The 25,171-nt window shown below is 38.1% G+C and overlaps 1 protein-coding gene across 1 annotated transcript in view; it reads left to right on the top strand.

The window, feature by feature from the left end:
* The window catches only part of HSD17B4 (hydroxysteroid 17-beta dehydrogenase 4), a 52,195-nt gene extending 31,249 nt beyond the window's left edge, over window positions 1–20,946 (top strand). The window contains exons 18-24 of the mRNA XM_030466899.1: window positions 2,355–2,424; window positions 5,527–5,633; window positions 5,923–6,009; window positions 8,364–8,453; window positions 10,112–10,250; window positions 17,451–17,578; window positions 20,515–20,946. Coding sequence (XP_030322759.1) covers window positions 2,355–2,424; window positions 5,527–5,633; window positions 5,923–6,009; window positions 8,364–8,453; window positions 10,112–10,250; window positions 17,451–17,578; window positions 20,515–20,604 — 711 coding nt within the window. The 3' untranslated portion in view covers window positions 20,605–20,946. The remainder of the gene's footprint in view (window positions 1–2,354; window positions 2,425–5,526; window positions 5,634–5,922; window positions 6,010–8,363; window positions 8,454–10,111; window positions 10,251–17,450; window positions 17,579–20,514) is intronic.
* Window positions 20,947–25,171: the final 4,225 nt, after the last annotated feature.

The following is a 25,171-nucleotide window of genomic DNA, read 5'->3' as shown; positions in this document are numbered from 1 at the left end:
TGCTTGCTTCTAAATAAGCTGTTTGATGAAGTGCGTGTATGCGCACACATATGTACACGTATACCCGCACACATATGTACATGTGTGCCTATATATACACATAAAAGTAAGATAATCTTTTGACCAGAGCATTTTTCTCTCCCCATTTAGAATAGAAAATATATGGATATTTGAGTTCCTTTTTTGTTAGCTTTACCTTTGACATTTATTGCAGTCTGCAGGCAAGACTGAAAAATTGGCAGAGACAGGTTGGATATTGCCTTTTCTTTTGTGGTCTGGCAGAACTCTTAAATTGTTAGGAAATGAGACTTGACAGTATGTGTTAATCTAACCATATTATAACTGACTTAAATCTAATGCTCCACATCGGTTGACTCTTGTCATCCTTCAAATATACATAGCTTTTCTTCTTTTCTTTTCTTTTTGGTGGTGTTTTTATTATTTGTTTTGTTGTTTTGGGGTGGTGGTTTTTTTGTTGTTGTTGTTTTTTTGCTATCACTCAGGCCTTCAGGAAATATCAGAATTTGAGGGATATAGAAAGTAGAGCCAACAAGGCTTTAAAACAATTCTTTCCTCATGTGGAATGTAATTTATGTAATGAAGTAATACCAAAGAATGGTAAATGAAAAGAATGTTTTTGGCAGACCTGACGTGACTGCACTGAATCTCAAGTAACTGCTATGGAAGTTGGAAGTGTTTTATTCAGTTCAGCCTGTGTGTTTTCTAGCCATGACTAGTGCAACTCAACTTGTTGCAGGCACAGAAAAAATGAGTGTTGTTTACCATAGCCATGCATCAGACTTTTAGTGAAATACATTGATCACATTTATTTATCTGAATCTAGATATTTCTTAAATGCTATGTTTATTTTCTTAGTGAAGCAAAAGTATTCTTCACCATGTTTTGAAAAGCATTTGAGAGAGGTATTGTCTCCCAAGTAGTGCTTATTATCACAGCAGATACCTGGCTAGTTTTTATTACAACTTCAGTAAGCTCACACTGCAAAGACAGGTTTGAGATTTGAGCTGAAAACAGAAATGTCATTTTTATATGGGAATGTCATCCTCATAAAAAGAATTTTTTCATTTTGCAGTGAAATGTTATGTAGTTTGAATTGAAATTTATTACAACAGCTCCTTTGTGGTAATAACCTCCTGTCGGCTTTCTTAAAAAGCCAAGTTAATGGAAGAATTAAAGTGAGACATTAGAATTTCATAAAAGTTATTTTATTATTTAATTTATTTACTAATATTTGGTAATTTTTATTTTCTAGGTTTTAAGACCTAGAAGATTTACATTTTAGACTTTTAGATTTTAGACTAAAACAAAACTTCAGTGAAGAGGGATCATATACTACTTTGTGGAGTTCTATCATTAAATTGTCAGCTATAATATGATTTTTCTTTTTTTTTTTTTTAAGGGCACTAAGGGTATGGTCCTCACTAGAAATCTCTTTCAAAGTGTTATAACTTTGATCATGGTGGCAGTAAGACCTTAGGCAGCTCCTAACAAAGAAGGTAGTGATACATCAGAGCTGCTCATCTCTGCCTTTTGACAGTGAAACACTGTTTTAACAGCTACTTGGGAAGAATGGGACTGAATAAAGGCACAGCAAGTCAGAATAGTAGCATGTGCATGTTCGCTGAACCCCTGCTGTTGTGGGGATTTTATGTGTGTGAGTGGGCATGTGATGCCATCTCGGTACCCCATTGTTTTTTCTATTTGTATGAGAATTGAGATAAGAGAGAACAGTAAGTGAAGGAAGCAGGGGCTCTCTATGGGTGGTAATTGGTAGCCCATATCCACCTGTCTCTTCCCACTCATCACTTCACTCCATTTGCCTTAGTAGTGTAGTGGAGTGCAAATATTTACTTTACTTTCCTGTTCTACCCTTAACCAGCACTGTGTGTTTCACCACACACTCCTTGGGTACCCCCTATGGAATGGCCTCTGTGGCACAGGATTTCTGGCACAGGCTTTTTTGGATTTGATTTGGCTTTTAGTTTGCTAGTTTAAGAGTCCTAGCACTGCAGGAGACTGCCTTCAGGAGATCTTGACTTGATTCTTCTCACTAAGTGAGATATCTCAGAGCATCACCATTGTTTTTTCCTCCCATTAAGCAGCTGTATTTTTTAAAGTACCAAGACCATACATAGTTTTTGGCACATCTCTCTGGAGCGTGGACATTTAGTTTGGACAACATTTAATTTCTGCTGGTTTGTGTTTATGTAATCTAATGAGTAATAAAATAAATAGTGATAAGTTTGCTAAACTATCATAAATGTTTTGAGAGATGCCTGCTTGTTTCTGCCAAGCAGAGCTAGGCACCCATTTTTGTTTCTCTGTTCCCGCAGGCTGCGTTATATCGTCTGAGTGGAGATTTGAATCCTTTACACCTTGATCCAAGTTTTGCTGCTCTTGGAGGTGAGCTTGGGGATGCCATTGTATTGATGTCTGGACAAAGGATGATGTAAATGTATTTTTAATTTTATTGTATTTCTTTTTTACTTAGAGAGTCTTTAACAAGCTGGAGGAAACAGTGCTTTTTTCATAGCCGTTCTTAGAGTCACCGTTAGATGTCTTCAAAGCTCTGTGTGTCGCTTCCCTTCAAAGCACTGCTTCTTGTAGCTACGAATGCAGAATGATGCTTGCACTCCTACCTATTCACCCCTATACCATCTTTAAAATCTCTTTCATAAGCAGAAAAAAGTGACTATCAAAAGCTTCATGGGAATTCCATAAATTCTTTAGGAGATAATTGTTTCCATCTAAATAATTTTGAGATTATGTTGGTCTCAATAGAATTTTTTATACATCTATCAGTCTTCTGAATTCCAGTAGCTCTTAGGAGTGCAGGAGAGAGGGAGTATGTTAGCACTATTTTTTTTATATATAAAAATGCTGAACTGTTCCTCTTGCTAATCGAGTAGCTTGGTTGTTTGCATAATGAGTACATGCCAAAGCAACCACATTAAGTAATTCCTACAGAGATCTGATTAATAAAGACAGATCTGTTTTCTTAAATTTCTGTTGTAAAGGTACCTTTCAGAGTAGGCTTTGCAAGCACTATAGTGTGATTGTTCCAGGCAGACATCAATTGGATTTACTTCAGAAATTTTCTTAAATATGTATGCTGTCATCATAAGCTTTACATGAATATAGTGATCTGTTTTTTTTGTTATTTGCAGCAACTGGTCTGCAGTATTCTGGTGACTTCTTTTTGATATATAAAATAAACAGAGCAGAGTTATGTGTCATTGTTCAGTTCATACTTACACATATTGTCTCTCTTCATAAATACATCCTAATTGTTTGGTTAACTTTGTTTTTTATATTTCTTTTTAAATTTGTGAGATAAATAATGATAATCAAATACTAGAGTCCATAAAGATTTAGACTCTCACCCATACAAAAGAAAAGGAGTAGCAGTCTTCCACAGGGTACACAAAGAGCACTGGCACCTAGACACGGTGAAAAATGAAAACTGCCCCCAGTGGATTTTGGATCTGGGGCAGTCTCTTACTCAAACACCTATATTAAATGCAAGTTTGAACAAAGAATAAATCACTGTAGAGATATTAAAAAAATATTTTTTATAGTTATAAAAAAATTATTAGCTTGGGCATGTTAACACACCTTTTTGTCTTTATTTACTTTAAGTGTTCTCTTTGACATTGTTTCACCAATGTGCACTGGAAGCAAGCATTTGGCATAATTACCTCAAGTTATTACAGGATTACTGTTAAACTTTTCTGTGGGTAATATTTCACAGGAGATACCCTGCATGAAAACTCTTGTTCACATTCTTGTGCCTCTATTCCTATAGTTTGTGAGTATATCTGAGATACTAGAAAGTCTAAGCAACATTTATTTTGGTTTTGTTTCAGCCTAGATAAAAAGTAACCTGATTGCCTTGTGGATTTTCCCTAGTTTTATAAAGAAAATGCCAAGGAGAATAGGATCTTACACACTTTACTGTTTCTGAGTTCTGAAAATAGTGGCAGGTTTTGGTTCGTGCACAGGGAATTTAGCTAATCTTTTGAAGAGCTAAATGTTACTGTAACATTCTGTATGAGAGATACCAAATACTGATACTGTTACTATAATGCCAGTAATCTGTTCAAAAATGGACTATATGGTGTCTTTGTGCTTTCAGAAATACTCTGTGCACAGTGTAGAAAGAACAGTGCTATTAAAAATGAGCATATTCAAATATTTTACAGGGAAGAAATGGCAGAATGATCAGTTATATACAGCAAGAAAACAGATTCATGTTCCTTTCCACCTGTCCTTCTGTCACATCTCCTCTCCCAACCTAACAAATCAAAATTTCTTATCCTCCCTCCTTTTGGCCATGTCTCTGAATTCCCATCTTTACCAGCACTGAGTCCTACTAGGTTTTTTGTCTCTGTCTTGAAGGTGGTTGTTTTTTCTACTACTGATTCTCTGCAGTCTAGACTTTCTTCTGTCTCTTTTTCAGTTGTTTGGATTTGCTTTTGCTTCTGCTTTTTTCTCACAGCTTTTTTTTCTCTTGGCACAACTTTTCCTGCTCTCTAGATGCTATGAGTTGTTTAGAGCTCAGGAAAAACAGATTGGCAGCTGAGAGTGGCAGAGTTCCAGACAAAGCAGTTCCAGACAAAGCAACTGGTTTCAGAGCCAAAGCTGGACAGATCTGTCTCAAATGCATGGGCTGTTGCAAGTGTGATCAATTACTGTTCACAAGCCCTGTCAGGTCAGAGCAACCTGTTAAGTGTAAGGGATCAGAACATACTCAGTACAAGCAGTATGTTTAAAAAAAATTAAAATCTGTTGCACTTCAAGAAATCTCAGGGCAGTTTTCAAAGGTTTATTTTGTCAGACTTGGGAAAGACTGGGAAAAGTTTCAGTGCTAATACAAAGATGATCCTCTGCCAAGGTTCAACTTCTGTTCCAAACTGCAAGGAAACGGGACAAAAAATGTCAGTATAAACAAAACACTTTTTTCCCCTCTTCTTTGTTAGATGTGGTCAAAATGTCTGAAATATTTTCAGGTTGGGATTTTTTTCCATTTTTAAATAGAGAAGAATTAATCCTAAAGTGTGCACTGCATTTGAAGACTTTTCACAATTGAGAATTAAAACCAGGAAGCCTCAAATAATTTTGATATCATCATATTTAATTATTACAAATACCTCCTACTGTTGATAAAGTTCTGTGTTACTATGTAACTGATGTACAGAAACAGCCAGTCTCCTTGTTTTGGTTTTTTTTTTTTCACCTACACAGGGTGGAACCAAGACTTGGTGGTCTTACGTAGCATAGGCAGTGTTGAAGTGCCATTTCTCAGCAATCACTTTCCTTTGCCTCAAAGTAGAGAAAAAATAAATGGTAAAGCATGCTTTTTCAGTGAGGTAAATCAGGTTAAAAATTAAAAAAAGATTAAGAACATTATTAGAGGAAAATACAATCAGTAAGATACAGATATTTGTAGAAGCAACGTGCAAACTTCTAATATTGCTGACACTAAAATGTTACTTTTTGAAATAGGATTTGAGAAGCCTATACTTCACGGACTGTGCTCCTTTGGGTTTGCTGCTAGACACGTTTTGAAGCAGTTTGCAAATAATGATGTCAACAGATTCAAGGCAATCAAGGTCTGCATGATCATTCTTTGCAGTTAATTTTCTTTATTTCTGGTTTTAGTAATAATTCTTTAGGGTGGGCAATGGATATTATCTTAAGTGCCACATTTGCTTTTTACTTTATTGCTGCCCGGATTTTAATGCCTCTGTCTGTATGTTTACTTAAATATTTAGGGTTTCTGCATTTCCAGTTGACTTTTTCTTGGCTTCTTCTCATTTAAGTAGAACCTATGCTTTTAAGCTTTTCATCTACTTAAGACAGATCTGTTCACAACCCTACTTTTTAAATTATTTTTTTCAGGTTCGCTTTGCAAAACCAGTCTTCCCAGGGCAAACTTTACAAACAGAAATGTGGAAGGAAGGAAGCAGAATCCATTTCCAGACAAAGGTTAGAACACACTCACTGTTATGGGGTTTGGAGAAAGATGTCTGTGTTAAAGACTAGGAATATAAGGGGAAAACAAAAAATGTGGCTTATCAAACATACCATTGAAGAATGTCATGTAAAGAAATTAAGTTAATAGAATTAAATAGTCATACCTATTTTATGATGTTCCAATAAAAATACTAGTATACTCATAGGACATAGTACACTCCTAATGTTAAACAGTCATTTTATTGTACTGCATTTTCTGTGTTTGTCCACTGTGGAAGAACAAGAAGCAGTCATTCTCAGGTCAGCATAGTTTATACTTGTTTTCTGCAGTTAATCATAACCTAACCTTTCTTTAACATTTGTTTATCTTAAATCAACTCCTGACAGTTAGTTTAACCAGGTAAACTTACACAATTTCTGCTTAAGTTGAACACTGCCTTTACTCAGAACTGAATACTTTAAAAATGGAAGTTTCATAGCAGTTTGACATAATAACTACTATAAAACTGTGTTTATAAATTCAGGTTTTTGATTTCTCTATTTTGTTTGGTATTGCTGTTAGCATTATGTGAGGATATGCTGTAGCCCTCTCCTACATTTGATAGGATACTTACTGGAAGCCTACGGGTAAAATACTACATGTTGAAGCAAAGTACGTTCTCATCACATCTGCTGTAGTATCCTGTAACACTTTTACTTTCTTAAACTTTAAGTTGCTACTGGTATTCGTCAATATGTATTGGCTTATGCAAATACGATTTACACTGCTTTGGATGGTGGAAGTTTTGTATCCCCATCTCTATAAAAATGTAGTCAGCTGTTGATGAGTGAGTAAAGATGCAGACATAGTTGTAGCTGCAGGGAAGACTGGGCATGATAAGGTCATAGGATTGGTGATTCCACAGGGTTACAATTTTGTGTAATAAATGTTGACAGAAGGAGGTAAATTTTGTTTGCAGATGTGGTGAGTGTTGGCAGCTATGGAATTTCAGAATGACAACAAGACTACTATGTACAAACTCCATTTCTGGTTACTAGTAGTAAACAAGACAGTATGTTACCTCAAATAAGATTTCAAAATTACTGTATTGGAGATTGCATAGCTATATTTAAAAGGTTCTGCCACCCAGTCCTCACAGAAAATTTACAGTTCAGGTATTTACTTCTGAGTATTTGCATGTACAGTGTAAATTAATATAAATTATCATATGCCTTCAGGCCCTTTGGAGTCTGTGAACAAAGAGAGATGTTTTGTTGTGTTTAAAGGCTGTGTTTGTTTTTATGCTTGTTTTTGTCAAGCATATGCAGAGCATATGTCAAGCTAATATGCAGAGTTTGGGGAGGATTTTGGTACAAGTTTTTTCCACCAGTGTGCAGTAACTTATTTTGGAGAGAAATTACAATGTTTGGCAGGATTCTAAGAAACCACATTGTTTCAACAGTTAAGAATTACACAGAATTCTGTTTCTTATTGCATGTTGAATTAGTTTGAATTAATCTTTGTACTTACAATGAAGTCTAGTTAAATCCAACTAAAAGGAGAGGTACAACTTTTATATTCTGGTTTCCTTATCTAAAGTGCAGTGGTGGCAGGTGACAAGCTGTTAGGTGTGATTAGAATAATAGTCATTATGGAGTCTTCCTGTATTAGTTTCACTTGTTTAATAAGCTAGGCTGAGTTACTGTATGTTCTTCCACTTTGACTGCTCATTATATAACTATGCATTGTCAGTGAATCACTTTGCCATCTACTGTTTCCTGCTGTAAGTCAGAATGGTTTGGCAGACCCTAAAGAGACAAGGCCTAAGTGGAACCTATTTTCTTGTCTGAATTAACTGTTTCAAATAACTAAAACAGAAGAGAATTCGGGTATTTTTCATTATTCATTGTGAAGTATATCTGATTTTTACAATTTGTAAAAGGTTGCTTCTAGTGCAAGTTTCAGTGTAAGCCACCTGGAGATAGTGAAACTGTCTAGATGAACTCCAGCATATCTACTTCCTGGAAAAAAAATATCTTAGAGCAATGTAATTTTCAGAACTCTTTATGAATAATATTAACAGTAACATTAAGAGTTTTTTCTACCATTTTATGCACAGAAAATCAGCAATACATTTGTGTTATAATTCCTCCAGAAGTGAGTAGTTATTTTGTTCAAGTAGGTGTTCACAAAGCAGGGTATACTAACTTTTCTCAAGACCACAACATGTTTAAGGAGTGTTTTTTTCAAACTCTGGAAATTCTATGTTTTCTCTTTTCTTTGTCTCTGATTTTAAAATGTAAGGCATACTCCTTGGTTGCCCTACTGTTGTGAATTTTTTTGAACGTACTAATTCTTTAATGCAATTTTTTTCCCCCCACCACAGGTCAAAGAGACTGGAGAAGTTGCTATTGCAGGGGGCTATGTGGACATAGTACCAGCTTTGGATAAGCCCTTTGCTCAGGAGCATCTGAAGGTGGGGAAAGCAATAAACTTATTAACTTGCAAAGAGCATAGTTAGGCTTTATTCTTGTGAAAAACTTGGGACAATACCTGCATCACTTATATTTTGCAGTATATGAGTTCAGAGATCTGAATACACATTTTTTAACACACAGAGGTCTCATGGATCTATTTTAGGAGCAACATACAGATGTTTGAAGATACACAGAAAGGCTGGTGAAGTTTGAAGTGCTTAATGCCAGTTGAACTCTTAGGTTAAGCATTGTGCTGTATGTAACAAAACAAGTGAGGCATACACTGATGAGGGCAACTTGTTTTGAGTACTTGCAGAATTTGAGATTGAAATTAGTCCTTTTAATTTGAGGCTGTACTGGTAGAGCAAGCTTTTTGTTGTTATTTTGTGGTTGTTGCAAATCAAATTCAATGTAAATTATAAAAGTGTGTGACCTTTCTCAATGCTTTTCAGATAGGCAGGGGGACAGTGGCAGGAGGGCATTAAAGAGCAGAACAAATAAGAGAGTGAACTCATAGAAAAGGAAGGTTTGTCATTGAATCATTTTCAAAGAAGGCTCTTGACAGCTGTTTGTGCATATGGTTAGGCCTAACACATGATATATGCTTTGTACTATATATATATTTTAAGAAATCCTCTGCATGTTTGCATTAAGCCTTGAGTACTGAACTTGCAGCAAAAGACATTGTAATACCAAGGATATTCTGGGTTCTTAATGTGATCTAAAAGACATCAGTGCACTGTGCATTGCTTTAATAAATTACATTACTTTTTCCCTCATTGATTCCTGCCTGCAAAGGATGAAATGTAAATGCCTTGAAATTTGTGAAATACTGAGGTAGTGGTATTGGCATAAAGCATGTGATATATTCCTGGGACTTGGTTTCTTTTTGCTGGTAATGTTTAGTCCTCTGACATCACACATCTATGTACTACCTGGTATAGCTATATAGGTATATATAGGTACCTATAGGTATAGCTGACCAAATAAAGCTATGAGAGCTTCCTTGCTCTGGTTTCAGTTAAATCAAAAATGTCACTGGATCAGATTGCTAATATGTAACACTTTCTTTAACAAATATTTGTACTGAATAAAGACAGTGAAAGGCTTGAAAAGTAATATGTGTTTAGAAAAATTGAAAATCCCACTCTTAAATGATAAACACATTGTGTCTATCACAAAGTTTCAACTTCTGACAGTAGTCGTAGTAGTATGTTTTGCACATCTTCCATGTAAAATTAAAGTAATAAACTTGTCAAAGCATTTATGTGTTCTCAAAACAATCATGCCATTCATCATGAAAAAAATGATAGCTTAACTCTGAAGGAAATAGACGGCAATGTAGAAGCCCTTACAACCCTAATTATTAGTGAGAAATGATAAAAATTGCTAAAGCAAGATTTGATAACTTTCAATCAAGAGTCCATGAAGTGTTTTCTGCTTGAAATGTACTCCAATGTTGATAGTTGCTAGAGCTGATTATTTATAGTGGAAGAAATCTCAGTTGCATTTAACAAGTCTGCAGTAGACTTTCCTGAACACAGTGCTTGAACTATAGACTTTTAAAATGTAGTTTCTTTTAAACTTCTTTTAAACTGTAGTACTTTTAAAATGAAGTTTCTATTCTAAATTGTTGAAATTCACTTTCTTTTTCAAGACTGCAGTGCTGCAGAGTGACCTTGTGTTTGAAGAGATTGGTCGTCGTGTAAAAGAGATTGGAAATGAATTGGTAAAGAAAGTAAATGCCGTGTTCCAATGGGACATAACTAAAGATGGAAAAACAGCAATGCAGTGGAGTAAGTTTGTAGCTTTTTTGTAATGCTTTGATGACTTTTTTAATGGCACGAGATTAATTATATTCATTCTAATTAAACTGACATACTGAAAATAAATATCAGGTAATAGACACATATTCACCTGGAACCAAAAAATCTGTTTCCGTAGTGAATGCACAAGTGACAAGTTGGTCAGATCAAATTCCATAATGGCAGTTACTAACCTTTCTAGGAATACTCTTCTGTTACCTGTTTATTTAGATGCAGGCATAGGCAAACCAGCCTCTAGAACTTCAGTGAATGTCTATTTACATTTTCCCAAATTGACTGCCACTGCACTTAGAAAAGCAGGCTAAATTAACCTACTAGGAGCTCTATTAAAGTAATTAGCTTAATGCTGATGTAGACACTAAGTAATGTAAAACAAATAACTATTTGTTTCTACTGTGTTGTTCTTGTCACTTGAAAATATAGCCCAGTTTGTTTCCATTGTGTATTTTAGTAACTGGATTTTTTTTTTTTTTTAAATTATTGAACTGTTTTTTCTGAGGTTTTCTGAATGATCTATTAAAGAACATGAAGTTTTTCCAAAGGGATAAACCATAGTCATATTGTAACTTCCAAGCCCTTGGTTTTTCCTTTTGTGGAAAAATGCAAGTCTATCTCATAGATGCTTTTTTTTTTTTTGATTGATCTGAGTGATTGGATCCAATTAGAGCAGTTCTGGGGGAGATAATGATGAAGGGTGGGCTGTCCAACAGGCTGATGGGGTAGACTGACATTTTAACATTGTGCTTTGTCCTACTGGCTGTGACTTTTTCACATAAGTCTTTCCCATGCCTATCCTCAGTAAGTACTCCTGCTTTGGGTAAACCAAAATTCTGTTTACCAAAAATAGCTTGTCCTCTCTTTTATTTCCTACTGAAGTGGTGGAACGAAAGCAGTGCATTCTTCCAATGCTTATTTCCCTAGTTAAAAGGTATTAAATAAACATAATTTTTCTTTGTCCTGACCTGTTTGCTTTGCTTGTAATGAACAATATCTGTACTTTTATACCAATCTTAAAACTCAATGCAGTATGCAGAATGGAAGAGGTAATATAATGTTTTCTAACACTGACTGGTATTAGGAATTTGAATAAAACATTTTCAAAATCTTGGAAAAATTACTGCACATTTTTGTACAGTGATCAATTCCTTCAAGTTTAGGTGTCAAAGCAGTGGCTAGCATTTGCGAATTACTATAATCTGTGTTACAGTAAATATGCAAGGCTGAATGTAAATATCTAGGTGACAAGAAGGGTGTCTATACAAAATGCTGCTTACTTTGCTCATCAGGATTGTTGGTATGCAAGTACTCCTCCTGCATATCAGTTTTTCAAAGTTCTGGCCAAACTCACTTGCAGAGTGTTTGCATGGGGATTAATAACATACTGTTCTTGCTGTCTGTGTTACTCTAGTGGCCGATTTCTAATGGCAAGATACATATATCTGCATGATGGAATTTTTATTTTGGGGATTTTAAAAAACAGTATTTGTTTGGGCTTTCTTTAATGACCCAAACACAAAGCAAAAAACCAGGTCTTCTACAGCCAAATATTCAAGATGTATAAGCAAATGCCTTATAAATTCTTACTTATTTGCATACATTGTTGTTTGGTACTCAAGAGCATCAGCATGTACTGTTTTTTGTACCAGATGCTAACATAATTCATTTACATAATTCATTTTACATAATTTAATTTTACATGGCCAGTATGGAACAAGAGAGAAGTTTCTGGCTTTCCATTTAAAGGACATTAATAATTAATAAAGGACATAAAGGCTTTCCATTTAAAGACAGCTTTTGTGCAGTTATGCTGTCATCGATAACCCAAAAGACTTCTGACAGATTTTTATATCATCATCACCTAGACTTTTGTAATACACAGAAACAATGACAAATCAGATTATGTAACATTGCCAATGCCATTTACTGACTTGGATGTTGGCTTTTTCTATTGCTAATGAATTTAAGGTTCTGTACCTAATTAGAAATTTTAGCCTTTGTGAAAGTATTTTTTTTTACTTCAGAAACTGAAGATGATGGTACAATGTTACTTTTGTTGTAGCTTGAATCTAATTATATGTCACTATTTTGACTAGTTTCAAATCTGCTTCAAATTTCAATGTTGGTCAAATAGGTAGAATTGCATATATTTAACACTGCTTTCAAGTTTGGCCTGCTGATTATTAAGTGATCTCCTGTGGACAGAAATTTTTAATCAGTTTTGTAAATGTTATGCTAAGTTTGGTTTAAACAATTTCACTTCTTTATCTCTTAAAGTAAAAATGCTGTTTTGAGAGCTATTTCTTATATGTACATAGCCACAATAAAGCAAAGTGAAAACTGACTTGGAATTTGGTTCCTGTGGATAAATACCACATGCTCCTTCAATGTACAGTCAGAATTTTCGACATGTTATCACTGAAACAACTGACATGTTGTGTACAACAGGGGGTAGATTAATTCGAGGGAGTTCTTTGATTGTTTTAGAACTTGAGTTGATGCCAGTTGTTTCATTTTCTATCTTCATTTTGGATCTTTGTTTCTAAGGGCCTCCCAGCCCTTTACAGGAGATGTTTGTGGTTCTCTTGAGCTACCTGCTGGGCCTTTTCCCCCTGTTAAATGTGTCTTGTACTTGTGCTGGCTTGTCTTTTAATTTTTTGACTTGACACTTTGCACAGCTTTGTGCTGCTATGAAAACTGCAGCAGCTGACAGCACTAAAAACAATCTACTGTCTTAGCCAGTTATTGCGGCTCCAACATCTTCTGTTGATGTCCTTAAGCCTCTTAAGATCTGCGAGGAAGCAGGGAGTGAAGCAAAGGAGGGAAAGAAGCAGTATTACAGACAGGTGTGAAATTTGTTCCCATGTAAGCAGTCGTTCTGGTGTTTTCCGAACTTTCAGAAACCAAAAGTTTTTTTTTAAGAAATTGTATTTATTTTTAGTATTTTGTTTTAATTGCATCTCTAATATTGGGATTTGTATTCTTCGCAATAAGCCAAAATTTTTGTTTATTACTTTAAATGAAGAGGGATTTGTGAACTGGGTTTTGGCTCTTTTTTGTTACAGACCAAGCTTCTTCATGGTAGCACTAATATTAGAAACACACATCTGTTTAATTAGCAATGACCTGTTATGTTGTTCTCTGTGGTCAGTGTGAAGACATGGACAGGTTTAGAACGACTGATCTTGCATTCAGAATGTGAAATTTTGGACAGCTTGTTTGCTGTCTAAACTACATTGAGGTGTAGCCACTGACAACTGGTCTGAATTAGCAGTATTTCTTTACAGCAGCCAGGTGTTCTAGTTTAAGTGGGTGCTGAAAATACTTTGAAGATGATAAAGCAATACAGATTTTGTATCAAAACCTAAGGAATAATCCTGATAGTACTGGAGCTATCTTCTTGTGTTTTTTAACAAAATCATAGAATCACTGAAATGTAGAAGAGTTTAGTTGGAAGAGACCTCAAAGATCATACGGTTCCAACCCCCCGACATGGGCAGGGGCACTTTCCACTGGACCAGGTTGCTCAAGGTGCTCTCCAACCTGGCCTTGAACACTTCCAGGGAGGGGGCAGCCACAACTTCCTTGGGCCACCTCTGCCAATGTCTCACCACCCTCACACTAAAGAATTTCTTCCTAACATCTAATCTAAATGTCTCAGTTTGAAATTGTTCCCCCTCATCCTATCAGTACATGCCCTTTGAAAAGTCCCTCCTGAACTTTCCTTTCTGTCCTCTTTGAGTACTGGAGGGCTGATAAAAGTTTTCCGTGGAGCCTGCTCTACTCCAGCCTGATCAGCCTTCACTCTCGCAGCCTGTTTTTTGTAAGAGAGGTGCCCCAGCCCTGTCATTGTCTTCATCACCTTCCTCTAGACTCATTCCAAAAGCTCAAATGTCCTCCTTGTGTTCTAGCCTCCAGAACTGGATGCAGCACTCTAGATGGGTTCTCATAAGAATGGAGCAGAGGGAGAAAATCACCTCCTTTGACTTCTGTGCAGCTTCTTCTGATGCATTCCAGGATAGGGTTGCAAGTGCACATTGCTGGCTCATACTGAGCATTTCAGCACCTGGTTTAGGGCAATCCCTGGTATCAGTATAGGTTTGGGAATGAAGAGATTAAGAACAGCCCTGTGGAAAAGGCTTAGGTAGACAAAAAGGTGGACTTGTACATCTTCAGGTTCTTTAGATCACCCTCAAACTGATATGCTTCTACCATGGGTGGTGCGTCATTCTCCCAGTCCCTGCCTTTGACTTGGGCAACTTGGGTGGTGTGGCCAGAACCCTTTCTGGGGAAGACTAAAGCAAAAAAAGTCACTGAATACCTCACCCTTCTCTATATTCCACATGACTAGGTCTCCTGTTTCCTTCTGGAGAGGGCCCACATCTTCTCTAGTCTTCCTTCTATCATTAATGGACCTAGAGAAACTGCTCTTGTACCCTTAATGTCCCTGGCCGGATTTAATTCTGTGTGCCCTTTATCTTTCCTAACCTGATCCTTGGCTGCTCCCTTTTTACATCTAGTTGCGTCCAGGAGTTCCTTGTTCATCCATGCAAATCTCCTGGCAACCTTGCCCACCTTCCTCTATGTTGAGACTCATTGCTCCTTGGTCTCAAGAAGGTTATCCTTGAATACTAAAGTTTTCTTGTCTGCCTGCTCCCTCCATGGCTTTATCCCATGCCACGCTACCAAGCAGATCCCCAAAGAGATCAAAGTCTGCTCTCCTGAGGTCCAAGGATGGACCAGCATGATGATCTCCCTCCTTGTTGCCCATCTTACATATCTTGAACTCCACCATCTCATGGTCACTACAGCCAAAGCTACCTTTGAGCTTCACATTCCTCACCAGCACGTCCTCATTGGTGAGAACAAGTTCCAGCATAACACCTCTCCTCATTGTCTTCTCTGTCATTTGGAGAAGGCAGTTACCATCAACACATTCCAGGAACCTCTTGGATTGCTTATGCTCTGCTGTGTTGTCTGTCCAGAAGATACTGGGGTCATTGAAATCCCCTCTGAGGACCAGGGCTTGTGAATGTGAGGCTGCTCCTATCTATCTGTAAAAGGCTTCATCTGTGTGGTTTTCCTGGTCAGGTGGTCCATAGAAGATCCCCACTGTAATGTCCCCAGTCCCTGCCCTCCCTTTAATTGTGACCCATAAGTTCTTTAGTCCAAGTTGGAGCTCCATACACTCAAGCTAGTCATTGACGTCGAGGGTGACGCCATCCTCATCTCCCCTGCCTGTCCATTCCAAAGAGCCTGTGTCCTTCCATTTCAACACTCCAGTCATAGGAACAGTATCTCAGTGGTGCCTCTACAGGTATAACCCTGCAAACACACTTAATTGGGTGCCCTCCAGCTTTGACTTTTCCTGTTGGTTCACTACCCTAAAGAATGCTTTGCTTTCTCCTGTATATTTATTACTGTACAATTGCCTTTGTTTTCAGTGATTGTAAGATATTTATCTCAGAGTTAAGCTACTTAATTTCAAGTGTTATTTCCATAGAGAAAGCATTGCCATTGAGATTTTTTAGCTGATAGCGTGTCTCTAGAGCAGTACTCAGAAGCATTTACCCATCTGTTGCTTTTTTGTCACGCTCTGAAGCCACTGCTGATTCTTTGCAGTCCTCAGAAGAAGGAAACTTTGTTAGGAGAATATGAGAGAATTTGTTTTATGCAGTAGATTGTGAGCATCTGAAAAATTACAGTGATACTGCTTAATTTATGATGCAATATGACTTCAGGTAATGAAGAGCAGGTGACACTTTGTTCTGTTTGTTTTGAGAGCAAGTCTGGTATTGCAGTTACTTACACTCTGTAAATCAGAATTTAAAAAAAAAGAAAAAAAAAAAAAAGAGAATTATAACAGACATGAATGGTCATGGTCCAGAAGGCATTCTCACAGGAGCAATGTTTAAAGTTTATTAGATATATTAGATCCTTTGGATCACAAGAGTGTTATATAGCTTCCACCCACAAACATAGAAGGTGTGGATTGTTCATCTGGTGTTCATTGTTTTGTTTTTTTCTTTCTGTTTCTCTTAATGCATCAAGTTAGTGATGTCCATTAAACCTGTTCCTGAAATTATAATTTACCTTCAAATCAAGTGGATAATAATCCAACATGTCGCTTCTAACTGAGCATCACTGTGTACTTAATTCCCCTCCTGGTTTTGTTACAATATTAGTTAGAGCAGATTTCCAAAACTGAAAGATTTAAGTCAAACAGACCAAAGCTACTTGCAGTCTGTGTAGTTCATCTTACCCTTTCAGAAAAACAATTTGGGAAAAAAATATGTGAAATAATTTATGCAGAAATAAGACTCCTTAGTGAGGCGAGTGTCTTAAAATTGGCAGGTAAGAGGAACCAGCTGACAATATTAGTATTGGCTATGCAGCCATGATGCCTTGATTAGAGATGTCATTTCCTTATGGGAACATCCACCTGAATAATGTGTGTTTTTTGCTTAAAAATTAGGGGGGGGACTATGAGGAAAAAGGTGTAATGGGAAAGACTGAGAATTTTCAGCATCTGAGAATGGTTCAGTGAAGTGCATCCTGTCAAAGTATTCTTCTAAACAAATGACAGAGCAGTGTTAGCCTTGTAATAGATTATTTTGGCAGGCCAGTTGGTGTGGGAAAAGAATACTCTGAAGCTCCAGACACTTTGAGAAATTTTTGGCTTTCCAGAAGAGAAAGACAGACAGATAATTGGCAAGGCTTCAAATGCTTTTTGCATGTAGCAGAACCACTTATTGCCTGTTGGGTAGAACAGGGAAAATGCAGCAACATGTTGCTTTCTCTGAATAAAGGATGCTATTTTAAAACATTAGAGCTTTATTACCATCTTTAACATTTTTGCACAAATTGCACTAATTAGTATCATGTGAATCAAAAAGGTTTAAAATTAGGTTTTGCCATCCATGATAGAATTTTTGAATGGAAGTCCATGCTGTAAACCCTTTACCCCTTCATACAAGAATAAGTTTTTTCTGTTCTAATTTCAGATATTTTATTTCATTAAAGAATTAAAACACCTTTATTTTATTAGTGAGTGTTAGCTCAAGTTTTTAAGTTTATGAATAATTCATAATAGTAGATAAGGAGGGTAGTGTTCTCTAGACTGAAAATTTTGTCTGTATTTTGAAATACGCTGTCATTTGTGCTTTTTCTCAGCAATTGACTTAAAGAATGGCTCTGGAGCAGTGTATCAAGGACCTGCAAGAAGCTCTGCTGATACTACCTTCACTCTCTCAGATGAGGATTTCATGGACGTGGTACAACAAAAGACCAACCCACAGAAGGTAAAACATGTGTGTCACAGACATACTCAGTTGCACAGGGACATTCTATTTGTCTTGTATCAAGTTCTGATTCATTCAGAAATCTGCAACACTAGGTATTTCCTTAAATCAAGCTCTGGTCCATCCGAAATCCCTAACACCAGATGTTTTGATGGTGCAAACCAGAGTCAGAAGAGGTATGAACACATCATTGCCTTCTATGGTATTAGTCAGAAGACATGATGAGGAATTTTGGCCATCTTGAGACAAAGATAATTTGAATGACATAAAGTCTGACAGTACAAAGCTGCAATACAAAGCAAAGTTCATATGGTTCCTGACGTCTCCTGACACAGTATGATTTGCAGGGCTAGGGTTTGTCAGTTTGATCAGTCAGGCAGTTTTGATTTACCGTACTGCAGGAAGTTGGTGTTTGTTTACAGTATTCTGATTTATTCCTACTGCTGCAGCAAAGAGCATCTCAGATTATGTATGTATGTAGATCCATGGAATAGTCAAAATTCACTCAAACAATGTAGATTTTCAAGGAGAGAAAAGTATATAATCTGGGGTCTGCACTTTTAACTTCTTGGAGTCATGGGGACGATAGGCCTGACAGTCTGACCTTGGTGCCTGTATGGAGCAGATCATCCTGAGTGCCATCAAGTTCCACGTAGAAGACAACCAGGGGATCAGGCCCACCCCACATGGATGTAGGAGAGGAAGGTCTTGCCTGACCAATTTTGTCTCTTCCTATGACTGGGTGACCTGCCTAGTCGGTGAGGGGGAGGCTGTGGATTATGGGAAGGCTGTGAATGTGGTCCATCTCAACTTCATCAAAGCTTTTGACAGTTTCCCACAGCATCCTCCTGGAAGAGCTGGCAGTCCATGGCTTGCACAGGTACACCCTTCCCTGGGTTAAAAGCTGTCTGGATGACCAGCCCTAGAGTGTGGTGGTGAATGATGCTGCATCCAGCTGGCATCTGGTGACCAGTGGTGTCTCCCGAGGATTAGTACTGGGCCCAGCCCTTTTCAGCATCTTTATTGGCAACCTAGATGAGGGGATCGAGTCTACCCTTAGTAAATTTGTGGGTGACACCAAATTGTTTGGTGAGTGTTGGTCTGCTGAAGGGTAGGAAGGTGCTGCAGTGGGATTTGGACAGGCTGGGTCAGTGGGCCAAGGCCAGTGGGATGAAGTTCAAGAAGACAAAGTGCAGGGTCCTACACTTTGGCCACAATAATCCCACACATTGCTATAGATGTGGACAAGAGTGGCTGGAGAGCAGTCCAGCAGTGAGGGACCTGGGAGTACTGACTGACAACTGGTTGAACATGAGCCAGCAGTGTGGCCAGCAGGACTTGGGATGTAATTCTCCCCCTGTACTCAGCAGTGGTAAGGCCTCACCTCAAGTACCCTGTACAGTTCTGGGCCCCTTACTTCAAGAAGGAGATTGAGGTGCTGGAGTGGGTCCAGAGGAGAGCAACAAGGCTGTGAAGGGACCAGGGGGAGAGTCTTATGAGAAAATGATGAGGGTGCTGGGATTGTGTAGCCTGGAAGAGACTCAGGGAGGACATTATCACTCTCCACAACTACCTGAAGGGAGGTAGTCAGGTGAGGGTCAGGCTCTTCTCCCAGGCAACGCGTGATAGGACATGCTCTCTTGTCCCAAAGCTCTGCCAGGAGAGGATCAGGTTGGATATTAGAAAGCACTACCTCATGGAGAGGATGATCAGACATGGTAATGGGCTACCCAGGGAAGTGGTTGAGTCACCATCCCTGGAGGTGTTTAAGGAGAGGATGGCTATGGCACCTAGTGCCATAGTTTAGCTGATGTGGTGGTGTTAGGTCATAGGCTGGACTTGATCTCAGAAGTATTTTCAAGCCTCAATAATTCTGTGATTCTGTAAGCAACTCCTTAAAACTACTAATTTTACGAATAGAAATGCCTTGTGTAAAAGTAAATTAAACTCTCACAAATGTAATATGTCAGCTTGCAGATTAAAGCTTGAGCAAATGAAATCTTTAATTAAGCTCATCATATATCAGACAGTTCCTTTCCTTTGATCCCAAGCAGAATCTTTGAGACTTGGTTGTAAAATTGGAGACTAAAGGTGGTGGCAAATGTTTTTTAAGTCCTATGTACCACATGAGTAAAATCCCTTGTGACCCTTTATATAGCAGCCATAAAGCATAAACAAGATGTCTGATGTATCTTCAGAGTGATAAAGAACAGTGACAGCAATTCAGGAACATTATCTGTTCATAGACATTAGTATTTCCTTCGACTTTCTGTCAAGTTTTTAATCTAAAAAAGCTCAAAGCATCTATTTAGACTCTTCTCTGCTAGCTCTTTCTGTTCCTTATTTTAATTTATTTCAAGATAATGGAATTATGCAAAAGCACATTGTTTCAGAGCTTTCAAAGAGATTTCAAATGGCAAAGACACGGTAAAGTAAAACTAGTTTAAAAAACTTCTGAACTACATTAAGACAAGGTCTACAGCTCTTTGAAGCAGGGACAATAAAAATGCAATACACTTGTGTTTCAGTGAAAATACTGGTTGATTTATGACTCTGTGTTTAGTTTCTTTGTAGTATTCAATGTAGCCAGTACATTTATTTGGATTATGCATGCATATATTATGAAAGTGCCTATTTGAATTCTTGAGTAGCTGACCTTTTCATGAGGCCTTTAATTTTCATAAAATGGTTCTTCTCATTCCATTTTCTCACTTCATTTGAGGATCTGTAGATATCTATAGTATAGGGAGGGGAGGACTGGGAGCTTTTTTTTTGTGCCCTGGTGAAGTTGTGCCATCAAATACTGTGAAGAAGTTCAGTTTATACCAGAAAAAGTGCTCTGTGCCCTTTGTAGAAAAGGAATGGAGGCCACTCTAGTTGCTGTGTATTTGTTTTTCCCCTGACACTTGTGTTTTCTCCTCCTCTGCTTTTTGTAGGCATTCTTTTCTGGTAAACTAAAAGTGAAGGGGAATATCATGCTAAGCCAGAAGTTGGAAATGATCCTGAAAGATTATGCCAAGCTCTGAAGTGCTTGATCGCCTACCAGAGCAGTGAATAACCTGGGAAGACAGAAACTTCAGTTAGTTCAGAACCAATGAATGAAACATACCCACCCACTTAACAGCAATGTACTGATTCATTATAATATTAATATCCTGCTGATCTGTTTTAATTGCTGTAGACAAAGTTATGAAATTAACATAACTTTTAATATTGTACTTTTTTTGTTTCCTAGCAGTGGCAAAGAATCCTACTTTTCTCATTGCATATCTTATTCTAAATAAAATGTATGTACTTCTTACAAAGATGCATATATTTCTATATTAATTCTGAGAAAGATTAAACCAATACATATCTTTGATACCTGCTTCTATGTGTATGTCAGTCTTCATTTATATTGCCTTAGATAGACTGTCTAATTTCTATTAACATTTTTTATCTTAAGTTCTCATGATCCCTTTAAAACAACTGGAAGATGAAATTCAGTTCTATTTATTTACATATGTCGTTAAGTAATTGTTTCTGTATCGGAAAAATTCCTTGAGCTTTAGCTCCACCCATCTTATATAGACAGTCATTTTTATCTAAGTTTACCTTTCCATGAAAACTACATGGGAAGTTGTAAGCATTAAGTATTTTGAGGAAACTTTTTTCCTCTGAGGGGTATTACACTGCACTGAAGTCTGCCACTGCAGCAAAATTGTTCTTCATGTACATCCATTCCCAAGAGGGCCAAGGTCATGGTGGCAGGGAAACATAAAAGAATGAATTGCTCATTTTGTACCTATGGCCAGAACTGAAATAGCCACTACAGCCATATGTTTTCCTGAAGAAAGTATGCTCTTAATTATGATTGTCACATGAACATCTGGAAATTTGATTTCACTGATGTGACCGACATTTTGTATGCTTGGTTTTGTTTTTTACCTTTGGAAGAATTAAGATTGTCCAAGGCATTTCTCTTTGCTCAGTATAACAAAATCTTTTTTTTTTTCTGTTTACTGGGTAATCCTGTGACAGAGATAAAGGTGTCTTCTGGTACTTTCCCCTAAAAAACTGTATAATTGGTTGCTTATGCATGCTTATGCATGCACATACTACACCAAAACCAAAAGTTATCAGCCTATATCTCCTTTTGATAAATCTATACATAATGCCATAAAAATGTGTATTAAGAAAAAAGAACTGTGAGAAACTAACTAACTAACGAGGAAAAGCAATTATCAATACACCCATTTTAGGAATATCATATTTACTGACAAGTTTTTCTCTCAGCACCATAGATTGACTATTACCTTAAAGCACTGCTCTCCAAGGAAAGGACAGACTGCTAATAAGCTTATTTTTCTCCCTGTTGAAAGTTGAAAGCAAATATATTCGGGCAAGGGAAGTTGGTGCTGCTGAAAGCTGTTGTAATTTAACAGATTGGAATTTAGTCCACTAAAGAACATCAGTTTAATAAATGTGTTGGACAAGGATGAAAGAATAACCCAAGAACCATGTAAAGTATAGTTACTTTTGTTATGATCTATGTTCTGCGTAGTTTCAATTGAACATAAAATCCACATGCTCCAGTTTTATCCCCAGTACTGGCCTTGATTAAAAACAGAGAGGATACACCCCAAAGTTACACTGCTGTTTGATATACATCCCCTAGACTTTAGACCGATGTGAGGTTTTCATTGCATCGTGGCTTGGTCATAGGTATTAATCTTGAGGGGGACAGAAACGCCTTCCTACTTAACTGCTGAAGGCTCGTCCTTTTTCTCTCCTTGCCAAAGTTAATTGAGCACACCACTAAGTATTGTGGTAGAGTCTTTTCTAGGAGCATAATTCAGGTGTTTAATACTTTCTGCTTTGTGGCCTGAGCAGCCATTAATGTTTTTATTAATTTAATTTATTATATATTCATATATTAATTTATTAATTTCATTAATAAAATATTAATTTCAATTGTATTATTTTATTGATTTTATTAAGCTCTATGAGCAACAAGAGAACTGGTTAGAATAGCTAAAGCTCCATTCGATCTATATCTAGCCAGAGAGATCAAGGGGAATAGCAAAAATTTCCATATGTATATTAACAGCCAAAGGAACACTAAGGAAGGTGTGGGCCCCATCAGAAAGGAAACAGATGAACTAATGAAATGTGACACAGAGAACGCTGAGGTTCTCAATGACTTCTTTACATCAGTCTCCACTGCCAAGGGCTCCAGCCACACTCCTGAAGTCACAGAAGACAATGGCAAGGGCTGGAAAGAAGAATCCCATTGTAAGTGAAGATCAGGTTTGTGACATCTGAGGAAGCTGAACCCAATGGGGTACACCCACAGCACTGAGGGCACTGGCACATGTGGCTGCTAAGCTGCTGTCTATTCCAAAGGTCATGGCAGTCTGGTGAAGTCCCCACTGTCTGGAAAAGGTTCAAAAAGGGAAAGAAGGAAGATCCAGGGAACAACAGGCCAGTCAGTCTCACCTTTGTGCCCAGTAAGATCGTGGAGCAGATCCACCTGAAGGCACTGCTGAAGCAGAAGAATGATGAAGAGGTGACTGGGTATAATCAACACAGCTCCATCAAGGGCAAATGGTGCCTGACAAACATTGTGGCCTTCTATGAAAAGGTCACAACAACAATAGACAAGGGAAGAGCAGCCAATGCCATTTAGCTGGACCTGAGCAAAGCCTTCCACACAGTCCCACACAACATCCTGGTCTCCAAGCTGGTAAAACATGGGTTTGATGGATGGACCATTTGGTGGATTCGGAACTGGCTTGATGGCCGAACCCAAAGAGTGGCTGTCAATGGGTCCATGTCCAAGTGGTGCCAGTGACAAGTGGAGTCCCTCAAGGATCAGTGCTGGGACTGCTCTTCTTTAAAATCTTTGTTGGTGTCATGAACGGTGGCACTGAGTGCACCCTCAGCAAGTTCCCTGATGACCCCAAGCTGTGTGGTGTGGCTGACAGGCTGGAGGGAAGGGATGCCATCCAAAGGGACTTTGACAGGCTGGAGAGGTGGGACCATGAGAGCCTCATGAAGTTCAACAAGATCAAGTGCAAGGTCCTGCATCTGGGTCAGGGCAATCCCAAGCACTGATAGAGGCTGAGCAGTGACCTGAGGAAAAGGACTTGGGGGTGCTGATGGGTGAGCTGTTCAGCATGAGCTGTCAGTGTACACCTGCAGCCCAGAAAGCCAACCAGATCCTTGGCTGCATCAAGAGAAGTTTGGCCAGTAGGTCGATGGAAGTGATTCTCCTCCTCTACTCTTGCTTTCATGGGATCCCAGCTGGAGTGCTGCATCCAGTTCTGGAGGGACATGGATGTGCTGGAATATGTCCAGAGAAGAATATGTCCAGAGAAGGGCCAAGAGAATGATCAGAGGGCTGGAGCACCTCTCCTGTGAAGACAGTCTGAGAGAGATGGGGTTATTCAGTCTGGAGAGGAGAAGGCTCCAGGGAGACCTTATTGCAGTCTTCAGTATCTGAAGGGGGACTAGAAGAAAGCTGGTGAGGGACTTTTTGGATGTCAAGTAGTGACAGGACTAGAGGGAATGGATTAAAACTAGAGGAGGGGAGATTTAAATCAGATGTTAGGAAGAAGTTTTTCTTCATGAAGGTGGTGAGACAGTGGACCAGCTGCCCAGAGAGGTCGTGGAAGCCCCATCCCTGGAAATTTTTAAGGCCAGGCTGGACAGGGCTCTGAGCAACCTGATCTAGTGGGAGGTGTGCCTGCCCATGGCAGTGGGGTTGGAACTACATGATCTTAAAGTTGCCTTCCAACATTGGAAATTCTGTGATTCTATGATTTTGGTATGTTGATTTAATCCCTATTCCATTTTGGTTACCTTCAGAATGTTCTGGTTAACTCACAGTAACTAGGGTCTTAACCCATTTCTCTTGAAAGTAAGGCCACTTAGGTATGCTAAGCATATATCTGAAGTGATTTGGAGGCTTTGGCTTCTGTTTTCTTCCTATGTGAAAGTCTCCTGTTTTGTAGTTGCTAGGTTTCAAGAGGAGCATTCTCTGAAAAGAGTAACAAACGTAAGTATAAGGATACTGAAAGAAAATCCATACAGGGAATGTTAACCCATTTGATAAGATGGTTGTTCAGTCCTAATGATTCTCCAAAATGGTGTCATTCTGTTTTAGAGGCTCACATTTCAATCCTATCCATGTTTTTTTATCCTTTCTTGTAATTGTGTCTCTTTCCACACAGGACCTATACACATGGAACAGCAACCCTTTTTTTTTTTTTTTTTTTTTAACTCCCCAAGGGGGATAGCTGGATCTTTGCATCTTTTTTCTTTGCTAGGAATAAGTGTCATTACCTTGGATTGGAAAGGGCCATTTGTTTGCCTGACACCTCGGTGTCACTGGCAAGAATGCCTTGAGGTCACTTAAAGAATCACTGGCATAGGAAATGGTGATTTTTAATACAGATTTACAAAAAAGTGAATTAACAGAATTCACTCAAGGTTCACTCTGTTACTGTGAGGAAGGGGCATACAGAGGTTGGGAATGGATGGTAGTGATTTATACAGGAATCAAGGGGAAAGATTAATAAACAGGGATACAGGAAACTGAATCAGGAACAG

This window comes from Calypte anna, chromosome Z (genome assembly GCF_003957555.1).
Source record: "Calypte anna isolate BGI_N300 chromosome Z, bCalAnn1_v1.p, whole genome shotgun sequence".
NCBI lineage: Eukaryota > Metazoa > Chordata > Aves > Apodiformes > Trochilidae > Calypte > Calypte anna.
The sequence above is the reverse complement of the archived record's forward strand: the minus strand, read 5'-3'. Positions and strand labels throughout refer to the sequence as shown.